The following is a 13,383-nucleotide window of genomic DNA, read 5'->3' as shown; positions in this document are numbered from 1 at the left end:
TTTGGGAGGCCGAGGCAGGTGGATCACGAGGTCAAGAGATCGAGACCATCCTGGTCAACGTGGTGAAACCCCGTCTCTACTAAAAATACAAAAAAAAAAAAAAAAAAAAAAAAAAAAAAAAAATCTAGACTGTTGAAACTTCCAGATTCTGGAAGAATAACTTTGTTACTTGACATTATACTATTCCTGGTAAAGTAATGTTGAAGCATTTCTTATTACAGCCACAAAAGAACATGAAGTCCTAGAAAAAAAGACCTTAAATGACAGATGACAAAATATTTTATAGTTTCATGTGAGTGTTGAGAGTTCACAATGTATTTCATAACCAAATTTATTAAGTTAGAATATTTGGTCTTAATTTGGTTACAGCTCTGCCCACTAGATGCCGCCCTGGGTAAAAGCTTGTGGACTGTTCCACATTAAATTTATTTCTTTGTCTTTGAACATGTTCACAAACATTTGCTTTGAGTTGAAAAGCTGACATAAAAGGCCTCAATCAGGAAATGACTTTTATTACAAAATCTGAAGGAAATGCCCGCCCCCCACCAGATTTGCTGTTTGAAAGAATAAAATGTGTATGCAATTTGTAGTTCCGTTTTTCCCTCTTGCTGAGCATTTCTGCGGTGCCTACAATATAGTTCTTAAGGATTCAAGTACGTTTAATGATCTGGGGCGGTGGGGGAAGGAAGCTACTTCTTTTTCTCCCCTGCAACTGAGCCCTAGCCCTGAAATTCTCAATCTTTTAGAATATTTAAGTATTCCAGTTTGCTTCATACTTTGATTTTTCTGATTCAGCAGTCATTTATTCAACATTTATTGGGTATTTATTATATGTCAGGCACTGCACCAATGAGGAAACCTGAGGCTGAGAGAGGATAAGTACGTAGCACGTTTGACACGGACAGCAAGAGAACTGCTGTGTGCCAGGCATCATCTTACATTATCTCATTCTATCATGAGCAGAGTCCTGACCTTTGGCCTCCTAGAACAGTGCCTTTCCATGGTGTCATACTGTGTACAGTAGGTTTCTAATACCATGTCATTCGTCTATGTACACATTTATACACACATTTGTAGTTGTGGGCCTCCATGATATCCTGTAAAATGAAATACCAAAAATAATATTGAGAAAGGCATTTTTATTTTTTAAAACATATGGGTGTCATAGGAATCCATCTCATTTTCCCATGTAGAGAAAACCATGACAGTTCTTTTCCCCACTTCGAATCCTGTTTTTCTTTCTAGAAACAACTGCTGTTAAAACTTGGGTCTGCATTTTTCCCTGCCCTTTTGTATTAGTGGTGCAGTTGGATTTTGTGACCTTGGAGCCTCGCGGGTCTTTGGAGAAGCACAGAGGCTGAGTCCTGTCTAGTGGCGGCTCTGCAGGGAATGTTTACCCTGTGCCAAGGGCTTTGTGTACATGATTCCATTTCTTCTCAGTATACTTCTGTGAAGTAGGCATTCCTGTCTTTCACAGCAGTTAATTTAAGTAACTTGTCCTACGCCATGGCTGTGGATCAGGGATTCCTGCCCATTCCTGTCTGCATCCAAGGCCTGTGACTGAACTGACACACCAGGGATGTTAGAAACAGTCTGTTAAGCTGTCCAAAGTCACTTTAATACATTCATTGTTCATCCCTAGGGGGAAAGGAAGGAGTGAGCTCTTGGACAGTTTCAGATTTGTACTAAATTTTCCTATAGGATTTTCAACATAGAAAATGTTTATGAAGATGTGTATAGGCAAGCCTAAGCATCACTGAGCAAAGATGGTTTATATTTTTAAATCCAGTTTTACACAAGAATAACAACCATTTTCTTTCTGAGACGTAGTCCCTGACTTTCCAAGTGTAAATAATTCACATTTCATCAAAATGATTTTTGCTATATCTGCATAGTAGTTGTAATATTTTCTTTTAAATTGGCTCACTTTTACATTGGCTCATGTACTTCAACCTTGTTATAGGAATAATATTTGTAAAAATTATGAGCTTCATTAACTTGTTATATTTTTCTAACACATTAAAATAAACACTAAATATTAACATTAAAAAAAAGTTTCTGGCAGGCACAGTGACTCATGCCTGTGATCCCAGCACTTTGGGAGGCTGAGGTGGGCAGATCGCTTGAGACTAGGAGTTTGAGACCAGCCTAGCCAACATGACAAAACCCCGTCTCTACTAAAAATACAAAAATTAGTCGGACATGGTAGTGGACACCTGTAATCCCAGCTACTTGGGAGGCTGAGGCAGGAGAATCACTTGAACCTGGGAGGTGGAGACTGCAGCAAGCCGAGATTGCACTACCGCACTCCAGCCTGTCTCAAAAAAAAAAAAAAAAGTTTCTTACTGTGTACTAACTACGGCCATTGAAGTTAGCTTAATTTAAATTGCTTCTTGTCACTATCCCTTATTATTCATTGCCATGAGAAAACACAAGGTCACTCAGATACACAGCTGCATTGCCACATGTCTATGGAGTCTTTTTCTTTTACACAGAAAAGACTAGTTTCAGTTGAGAGTAGATTGCTTCAAGTCAATTGCATTTCCTAATTAATCAATTACAGTATACCTAAATCTTGCTGTAAAGCCTCTTTATGCTGTGGGGAAAACGCTTATCCCGAGTGTGCGTGCCACCATTCTTCACCTCAGCAGCCATAGCATATCAGGGAGCTGTTTTCTGCTGTGCCTGGATGTGGCTTCAGGATCTTTTTTTTTTTGAGACGGAGTTTCACTCATGTTACCCAGGCTGGAGTGCAATGGCGCGATCTCGGCTCACCGCAACCTCCGCCTCCTGGGTTCAGGCAATTCTCCTGCCTCAGCCTCCTGAGTAGCTGGGATTACAGGCATGCACCACCATGCCCAGCTAATTTTTTGTATTTTTAGTAGAGACGAGGTTTCACCATGTTGACCAGGATGGTCTCGATCTCTTGACCTCGTGATCCACCCGCCTCGGCCTCCCAAAGTGCTGGGATTACAGCCTTGAGCCACCGCGCCCGGCCTCTCAGGATCTTTCTTAAGAAAGCATGGCAAGAAGCACTAGAGCTGACATTGACATGAAATGAATTATTTTTCCATTTCAGTTGGTGTGTACCATTTTGTTTTTATAAATGAAATATAGGCCAACTAGTCCTTGAAAACCAGTTGTAGAAGAGTATAATGAACAATATTGCCTAACACTGGACTACAGTACAATAATCTGATGGTACATCAGTTTTTGTGTTGCATTTTAAATGCTTTTTCAAAAAAGTTAGCATTAATATACATGATAATAGTTTATCCTTGGTAATGATTTGTCATTTATCATCATTGTTGATATTTTTTGAGTGCTTACTCTGTGCCAGGCATCATACTTGCATTTTCTCATTATATCATTTATTATTAGACTTGATGCATCTAAAAGTCAAGTGAGTTTTTAATTTTATAACTTCTGCCTACATTGCTGGTTTCTGAGGGTGACAAGCATCTTTCTCTTTGATGGTTGGGTACTAAGGAATTTATTTGTTATAAGAGTTTCAGGCATGTGCACAGAAGTTAAGTGATACAGTAAAAGAACACTGGGCAGAGTGCCAGTCACTCGAATTTTGTTCTCAGTCCTACTGTTCTGCCACAAGTCAATATGGATTTAGCAAGGGTTACAATGGTAGTCAAAATAGAAAGTCATGAAGTACCAAGGAAGGAGAGAAAGTTTCTGACTAGAGTCATTAGGAATATTTTTATGGAAGAGAAGTCATTTAAGTAGGGCCTTAGGGAAGGGCAGCAAGTGGGGGTGGGAGTGCATTTCAGGTAACGTAGGGAAACATAAGGTTTAGGGAATGGCTCGGGCATCATGGGAGATTAGATTGGAAAGGTAAATGGGAAACTGGCTTAGGAAGGGCCCAAGTACAGGTTATACGATCTCCACATGAGAAATTTACTTTAGCTCTGCATGATGGCTAGGACTCGCTGTGAGAGAAGTATTAATGTTAAATCCATCTGCTGTGGGGCTGAGATTGATGTGTGTTTATTTTTGGCTTATTCTTTTTGTTTGTATAGTTTTTATTATTATTACTACATTTACTTCAGCTCACATCAGGCCTATTCTTAACTTGCTGATATGTGGAGAGAATATAAATTGCCCTTAGAAGTTGACTTACAGCATTTCTTTTTGTTTTAAACTTAATTGCTTTTCCATATTCATCTATTTTTTATGTACTTTGCAGTGCTCCCAAGAAGATATTGCTGATAAACTTGGTGTGGATATCTCTGCAACAAAGGCAGTCCACATAAGTAATCCTAAAACAGCTGAATTTCAGGTAAGAATTTTAAGTAGATGAGAATTCAGGTAAAAACTGAGAGGCAGTACCTGAGTTAGGAAAAGTCTCTTCAGTTATTATACCTGAGATGGTGAAATCTTAGAGCTTTTTAATAATATCTTCTTGGGTAAGTTTATAGTTGGTTACTACATGCTTTGCTGCCAAAAATTCTTAAAACTTTAAAAAACAATCTTTTCTTGATTAACTTTATGCTTGGTTCTTACTTGCTTTGTATTATCTGGCCCTGTCTCTTTTGTCTGAACTTTCCATTTCATAATTGATTTTATTTAATACTCTTTTCAGATTTCATCTTTTTTTTTTTTAAATTTTTGAGATGGAGTCTCACTCTGTTGCTCAGGCTGGAGTGCAGTGGCATGATCTCGACTGACTGCAGCCTTTGCCTCCTGGGTTCAAGTGATTCTCCTGCATCAGCCTTCCAAGTAGTTGGGATTAGAGGTGTACACCACCGCGCTTGGCTGATTTTGGTCTTTTTAGTAGAGACGGGGTTTCACCATATTGGCGAGGCTGGTCCTGAAGTTCTGGCCTCAGTGATCCACCTGCCTTTGCCTCCCAAGGTGCTGGGATTATAGGAATGAGCTACTGCGTCCAGCCAGATTTCATCTCTTTTCCATTCATTTGTAATAAATAAATCAGAACCTCTTCCCAGATCCTTTGTAAGTCATTGACTTTGAAATTGCCCATTACATCAGGTCTTGACTGTGCTGCTTATGTCTTTTATTGTAATTGTCTAAGTTTATTGGCAGTTTCATTTAGAGTTTAGGAATATTTAAATGATAATGATACTACTTTAATATTAAGTATTAAGTGATCTGTGTTATAGATTAGGATAATAACTATAAGAGGAGCATATTTTAAGATGATAACAGCTTTGCTTATTAATAACTTTAGTTATCTCTCTTTTATACTAATAAGCTCTTATTCTCTTTCTCTTGCATATGCAAGCCTGTATGTTTTTTAACCCAGACTTTAGAGAAAATCATGTCTTCTAGAATCAAGGGGAAATATTAGAATTCGAAGGTTATATTTTAAAGAAGGTTAATGCTGTTATAAATAACACCTGAATTCTGATTTGAAATAGTTTCTTTGTATTTTGGTTTTTACTTCTGCAAAAATAAGGGACTGAGTTAGTTCTAAAAATCTAAGAGTTCGGCAGTGTTTAAATCTAAATTTAAAAATTCTAAATTTTATCTATAGAACTATCTACTAATGTAGATTAGAGCTAAAGAACTAATTGATAATATATATCAAATAAATGAATTCTTTATATTTAGGGTCAGAAGTTTGAAAAATCCTTATACTAATTTTGGAAGGATTGTAATAATGAATTGTTATATTTTGTATTCTGAGGTCTAGCCTTCTTACTGCTTTTAAAATTTGCCCATGGTGTTCTTTTTAATAAGAGGTATTCAAATTTATTTGCATAGAATGATTTTTAGTAAATCTTAATGGATTTTTGTTTATTCCAAATGCACCATTTTCTCCCAGTTATCAAGCTTGATAGATTACTTTTTTTAAACTTTTATTTTTATTTGTTTATTTTTTGAGACAGAGCCTTGCTCTTTTGCCCAAGCCGAAGTGTAGTGGTACAATCTTCGCTCACTGCAACCTCCACCTCCTGGGTTCAGTTGATTCTCACGCCTCAGCCTCTCGGGTAGCTGGAATTACAGGCATGTGCTACCATAACTGGCTAATTTTTGTATTTTAATAGATGGGGTTTTACCATGTTGACCAGGCAGGTCTCGGACTCCCGGCCTCAAGTGATCACCCCCTTGCCCTTCCAGAGTGCTGGGATGACATGCGTGAGCCACCTCGCCTGGCCTTTTTTCAGCTTTTATTTTAGATTCAGTTAGTACATGTGGAGGTCTGTTACAAAGGTATATTGCATGAGGTTGAGGTTTGGAGTCCTATTGAACCCATCACCCAGGAAGTGAGCCTAGTACCCGATAGGTAGTTTTTCAGCCCTTATCCCCACCTCCCTCTCTGCCTTGTATTCTCTAGTGAGGCTTGATAGATTTCTTAAGATGTGGTAACTGCTGTGATCTTCAGGATTTATATCCTGTCTTATCTATTTTATATAAGTAGAAGGAAAACAATCAGAAATGCATTAAATGTCACTATAAATAGCTGTGGCTTAGCACACTTAAGGATCAACTTTTCTGCATAAAATACCTTAAAGATGAGAGAGGGTGTCTGTCTTTTGACCTAACAGATTCTATATTTTACCCTGCTTTGCCAACAGGCGAGTCCTACCATTACTAATTTGGTTAAGAGGTTTATATTTATTTTTGGTTAAGTTAAATGTGAAGTTCTTCATGGGCCTGTAACTCAGTTTCTTGTCTAAGCCTATCCTTTCTCCTGCATAATTCTTAACTTTGGGCCCTTTTCTCATAGTAAATATGTTAGAGAATGGACAAGATAAAAATATAACTTAGCTAAAATATGTAAAACTTTATTATAGTAAAAAAATTTACAGAATATTGCCAAACCCCTTCCGAATTAACAGTAATATTCCTTAATCTCACATATCCAGTTATTGTTTTAGTTTTTCCAATTGTCAATTTTTTTTTAACAGTTTGAGTTGGGATTCAAATGTGATTCATACATTGACAGTGATTTCTGTGCTTTTCATGTCCCTGTTAATCTGCAAGTTGCACCTCCCATCCTTCCCTCTTTCTTTCTTTTCCTTTTAGTTTGTTTATTGAAGACACTGAGTCATTTGTCCTACAGAATTCTCACATTTAGGATTTGCTGAATATATTCCACTGGCCCCCTAAATTTCCAGTAAATTAGTAGTTGGATACAGAAGCTTGATCAGATTCAGGTTTAATTTCTTGTATTGCTGTAGGTTTTTAAATATGCAAATAAGGCATATCTATAAAATACACTGATACAATTAAGAAAAGTTTTCTATAAAAGTAGTTTCTTATATTTTACTAAGTTAAATTTCCTTGTAACTTTTAACATTGTAGTTTTGTTTCTGTGAATGTTTTGGGCACTTGCCCTCCAATGGGGAAAATGAACAATATAAGAAGCACCAAGTTGAAGACGAATAGCAGCTTGTTGGTATAGTAAGTGTGATGGGAAAGATGTTCCCTTTTTCCTTCAAAGCACAGTCTAGCAATTCCATTTAGGGTCTTATGTATAAGAGCTAAGAGGTTCTGTGTTTTAGCTTGGGTGTTAAGGGCAAACCTCTGTAGAAGGAAACAGTTGAGCAGACACTTGAAGGAAGGAAGGAGGCCACATGTGAACCTAGAGGAAGAATGTATGAGCAGGGTAAGCACGGAGGCTCCAAGATGGAAACCTACTTGCTGAGCTGTGTGGCCTCCAATGTGGCTGGAGTGCAGTAAGCCCACGGGAGCAGCAGGGGTTGAGGGTAGAGAGGGAGGCAGGGCACATCACACAGGGCCCTAGGTAGGCCGTGGATTTTATTCAAAATTTAATGGAAACGTGTTGAAGATTTTTGACCGGGGGAGATGCATGATCTGTTTTCTGTCTTAAAGGACCACACTGTATGAATAGGCTGTAGGTGGCAGGAGTGGAAGCACAGAAGCCAGTTTAAGAAGGTTATGCAATAGTCTGGGCAAAAGATAATAGTGCTTGGGAGCACTGCAAAGCCTAAACTCTCACCAATAATGTTATGCTGCTGCTTATAAAACCCTTCTGGTAACATGTGTTGGAAGCTAATATGTTTCATATAGCTTATAGGGAGAAATTTATTTCACAGACAAAGCAGGAAAGTTTTGCTTTTTTTAATGTACCAGGATACACATTTCTTAGGAATAGTAAGAATGAAATGACTGTACATAATTTCACATTTGTTTTAGTCAATGAAAAGTTTAGAGTTATTATTACAGCCTACCCATAGCAGCTGTATATATTTTTTAGCACCTACATATTTATATTCTGTTTTCCTCATTGTGATGATATTTGAATTGCATTTATATTTTTCCTGGTCCTAATTTTGATTAATGCATATTTAATATATTTATGGTTTTATTTATCTGTTTAGAGACAGGGTCTCTATTGCCTAGGTTGGAGTACAGTGGTATGATCATAGCCTTGAACTCCTGGGCTCAGGCAGTCCCCCACCTCAGCTTCCTGGGAACTAAAACTACAGACATGTATCCATACCCAGCTAATTTTTAAATTTGTAGAGGTGATATTTCGCTATGTTGCCCAGGCTGGTCTCAAACTCCTAGGTTCAAGTGATCCTACTACCTCGGTCTCCCAAAGCATTGGGACTACAGGTGTGAGCCATGGTGCCTGACCCACATTTAATCTATTTAAACATTTGTATTTCTTGTAGTTTGTGAAATGAGGCAGACTATGAAAACTTGCATACATGTGTTTGAAATCTTGAGAGCAAACTTTAATTTTTAAGATTATAATCAATTAGCTGGGTGCAGTGGTATGTACCTGTAGTTCCAGCTACTTGGGAGGCTGAGGCAAGAGATCACTAGAGCCCAGGCATTTGAGGCTGTCGTGAGCTCTGACTGTGCCCATTGCACTCCATCCTGTACAAAAGAGTGAGACTGTGTCTCTAATACAAGAGAAAATGAAATAAATAAATAAAGTGTTAATGAATAAAATAACCAATCCTTAGACATGAGCAAACATATTTAAGTTATATTTGTTTCTCATTTATTTTTAAATCAAATTTATGATTTTGCATTTTGTAAATTTGGAAGCGAGAATGTTTTCAGTTCCTTTCAGTTCAACTTCAGTGTCCTGGAATTGAAAATTGAAAGTGACTTGGATATTTTAGGGCATCGCATTTTCCGGAAGTGCCTTCCTATGAAGCCATATAGTCTTTCTGCCATAGTCTTTGTCCTTAATCAAGTCTGTTTATTTGGGTCCTATTTGGTCAGTGCAATTTCATGTCTTTTCCTGTAGGTGGCACGCACTACCCTTCTTCCTGGCCTCCTGAAGACCATAGCAGCAAATCGTAAGATGCCCCTTCCTCTGAAACTGTTTGAAATCTCTGACATTGTAATAAAAGATTCTAATACAGGTAAGAATAAATCACCTTTGATTTGATTTGTGTATTTAAAGCACTTTTTTCATTATGAAAACCTTAACTATATATAAAAGAAAAAATAGTATAATTAGCTCCTGCGTACCCAGCACCCACCTTCAACAGTTACCAACACATGGACAGGATTGTTTCATCTATACTACTATTAACTTGCCATATTATTTTAATATGAATCATAGACATTGTATCATTTCATCAGCAAACACTTTAGTATATATATATTTTGGACACAGTTTCACTCTGTCACCCAGGCTGCAGTGCAGTGGCGTGATCTCGGCTCATGGCAACTTCTGCCTTCCGGGTTCAAATGATTCTCATGCTTCAGCCTCCTGAATAGCTGGGATTAAAGGCATGTGCCACCACATCCGGCTAATTTTTGTGTTTTTAGTACAGATGGTGTTTCAACCATGTTGGCTAGGCTGGTCACGAACTCCTGACCTCAGGTGATCCGCCTGCCTTGGCCTCCCAACCTGCTGGGATTACAGGTGTGAGTCACCACACCCAGCCACTTTAGTATGTGTTTCTAAAAGATAAGCGCTACCACTTTAGTTTTATTTGTTTTATAAATTTAATTTTTATGATTAATTTATTTGAATCAGAATTCAAGATCTAGCTATTCGGTTGCTATAGCTCTCATTTCTTTTAATGGAAAGCATTTTTAAACAAAGGATTTAGTAAATAAGATTTCTATTAAAATCTCACTTGACAAGCACTGTGGAACATTTTCTTTTTCGCTGTTGTTTTGTTTTTTTGTTTGTCTGTCTTTTTTATCTTGGAACATTCTCTTATATGACGTGATTTATATGCATATTGTCTTAACATACTTGATATCGTGTCATTCTAGTTTCGCAGTGACTGTCCACAATTACCATTGTACCAGTGACTGCGAATGTGTTTTACCAGTTTTTGTTATTTTTGAGTAAGCCCTGGACTTGTTAGTACAGTAGCTTGCTTGGTCCAACACTTGGAATGTGGTGGTTATTTAATGAGTATATATTTAGTAAATACCTCCACTTGATTGCCAAGGAATTCAGTCTGGTTCAGACTCCACATCTCCAGTCTCTGATACAAATCTGACTGTTTGAAGCTGTATGTGCATTGGTCCCTTGGGGAGCAGTACCTTAAGTGACTCAATTGCTGTGTTTCCTTGGCTCTTGAATTTAACAGATCAATTCCTAGCAGCATTTCTGCAGCGATGCTTACTCTAGACTGTACAGAATTCACTGTGTTCTTTTGCACCAGCTGACAGAAACAGAGACCTTATTCTCAATTTCTTCTGAAGAGGATAATGCACATCATTCTTAACTTCCCAAAGTAGTCACGACTATTGACTGTAAATCAACCTATCGAGGAAATACAGAGATATGACCAGAGGTAGTATTGTCCATGGCATACTCTCCAGCCAAGGCGGGATTCCATCTGTTCCCCAGTATTGTCCCATTTAATGGATTGGAAAACTAAAACAGAAAGTGGTAATTTGCCCAGGGCTGCATAAAATATTGAACTTGCAGCTGGAGCCATAGTACAGGTCTAGTCATACATCCTTAGAGAATGCAAGTAGAGTCTGGCAAGAAGGGTAGTGCGTGCCACCTACAGGAAAACTCCTGTCGCCAGACTGGAGTGGCACGCACTACCCTTCTTCCTGGCCTCCTGGAGTGACCTCGGCTCACTGCAACCTCCACCTCCCGGGTTCAAGTGATTCTCCTGCCACTGCCACCTGAGTAGCTGGGACTGCAGGCACACGCCACCACACCCAGCTAGTTTTTGTATTTTTAGTAGGTTTCACCATGCCAGTCAGGATGGTCTTGATCTCTTGACATTGTGATCCGCCCACCTCAGCCTCCCAAAGTGCTGGGATTACAGGTGTGAGCCACTGTGCGTGGCCGAAAGTTCGTTTTTAATATCAATATGTAGAATTTTCTTTAGATAGTAAATTTACTATAATAGAAATCAGAAACACTTTTAGTGCCAGCTGCAAATAGTTTTGAGTGCCTTAAATCCTCCATTGGTACAGATAACTGAGAATTTGATATAATTCCTATGTCGAATTTTTCTGTTAGCCTTGACTTGTTTCCATTCATCCTATTTCTTTGAGTTTTATATTCTTTTGATCCTTGATGATCTGTTCATATTTTGAAATATATGGCTATGTTTATAAATACAGGATTAGGTTAATTACACTAGGTTTCTTCAAAAGTTTTGTAATACTGTTTCAGCAGTAGGCCTCTTCCCTAATTGCCAGGGCTCCCTAAGGGCTGTGCACAGTTCTGTGGGGCTGGGCATGCTCATAGCCAGGCAGAAGGTACAGGTGAGGAAGCTGGGGTTGTTGTAGGGATGGGGCACTTGACTGTATTTTAGTCCTGGGTAGCGGTGCCTTTGCTATATTTGTTTTAATTTGTGTTTGTTGGAAAGGCCCAGGCATAGACTGTCCTCTGCTTCTCTTTCTGGCCCCAAGGCCTGTGCTTACAATGACGTTCCTATTGAAAGAGCTGTTTTTAAATGCTAGTGCTATAGGCCATCTTCTAACCAATTACCTAGGTGGCCAGGCTTGTTGGCTCATGCCTGTGATCCCAGCGCTTTGGGGGGCCAAGGCGGGAGGATCTTTTGAGCCCAGAAGGTTGAGGCTGCAGTAAGCTATGTTCATACCAACTGTACTGTAGCCTGGGCGACAGAGTAAGGCCCTGTCTCCAAAACAAAACAAAACAAAAGGCAAATTACTGAGGTGATTATTCCAGAAACTCAGTTCGTATACTTTTTAGATTTGCGTTTCTGTGGTACTTTGTTTCATCGGGAAGGATAGTTCCAATTTCTGTAGGAAACCTCTTTTATATATCTTTAGTTATAACTGCTCTGTTTTCTTCATTGATTCATTTCTGATATTACTTTTGCCTATTGATTTGCAACATTCTGCTTTATTCTTTTTTTAAAAAAAATTTTCATCATCAATGGGACCTAAGAAATGAAGGGAGGTAAATGTGCTTGGTAAGTCTGCCATCTTGAAAACATAGTTTATTTGGAGTATGTTTTCTGTTTAGATAGGCCTGGATTTTATTTCGTAACAAAATGAGCTTCTCTGATGGAGTATTTTAAATACGTACATGCAAATTCCCTACTTGTTGCCTGGTGTACATAGAGGACTACAGGGAAGGCAGCAAAGCACCATAGTTCCATAGAAAGACTGCATACAATCAGAGTGCTTGGCTTGGAGTCATGGTTCTGCCTTTACCAGCTGCTTAACTTCAGACTATTTATTCTCTCTATGGCTTAACTTCCTCATCTATACAGTGGGAATAATGATAGCACTTATTTCATTGATGTGTTATAAGGATTAAATGTAATTGCAGTTTGAAAAGTTCTAGCCACATAATAAGAACTGTTGGTGTTTTCTCTGGAGGATCGCTTGAGTCCAGGAGTTCTGGGCTGTAGTGTGCTATGCTGATCAGGTGTCCACACTAAGTTTGGCATCAATTTGGTGACCTCCTGGGAGCGGGGGACCACGAGGTTGCCTAAGGAGGGGTGAACCAGCGCAGGTTGGAAACAGAGCAGGTCAAAACTCCCATGCTGATCAGTAGTGGGATCGAGCTTCTGAAAAGCCACTGCACTCCAGCCGGGGCAACACAGCAAGACCCCACCTCTTAAAAAATTTTCTTTAAAAATAATAAAATAAAAATAAAAGAAATTTACAGTTCCTAAGCTCAGATACCTTAGCATCCTGGTTTATGGGAATTTTTTACATGAATGACTTAGCTGTCCATTAAAGGGCTGATGTCACCTTGCTGAGGCACTTGGGGCCAATTTTTATCCTAACTTTTGACTTAATTGGTTCTGTTATGCCCTGTTTTTGTTTTTTTTTGTGTGTGTGTGAGATGGAGTCTTGCTCTGTTTCCTAGGCAGGGCTGGCAGTGGTGCGATCCCGGCTCACTGCAACCTCTGCCTCCCAGGTTCAAGCGATTCTCCTGCCTCAGCCTCCTGAGTAGCTGGGATTATAGGCACGCACCACCACGCTTGGCTAATTTTTGTATTTTTAGTAGAGACG

At 38.8% G+C, this 13,383-nt stretch overlaps 1 protein-coding gene across 2 annotated transcripts in view; it reads left to right on the top strand.

Moving 5' to 3' along the window:
- FARSB (phenylalanyl-tRNA synthetase subunit beta) overlaps positions 1-13,383 on the top strand; it is a 76,940-nt gene that overhangs the window by 30,626 nt on the left and 32,931 nt on the right. For both annotated transcript variants that reach the window (XM_017535309.2, XM_017535312.1), the window contains exons 13-14: positions 4,199-4,291; positions 9,206-9,323. In XM_017535309.2, the coding sequence (XP_017390798.1) occupies positions 4,199-4,291; positions 9,206-9,323 (211 nt within the window). The remainder of the gene's footprint in view (positions 1-4,198; positions 4,292-9,205; positions 9,324-13,383) is intronic.

Source organism: Cebus imitator, unplaced genomic scaffold, assembly GCF_001604975.1.
Source record: "Cebus imitator isolate Cc_AM_T3 unplaced genomic scaffold, Cebus_imitator-1.0 Scaffold91, whole genome shotgun sequence".
NCBI classification, from domain to species: Eukaryota; Metazoa; Chordata; class Mammalia; order Primates; family Cebidae; genus Cebus; species Cebus imitator.
The sequence above is the reverse complement of the archived record's forward strand: the minus strand, read 5'-3'. Positions and strand labels throughout refer to the sequence as shown.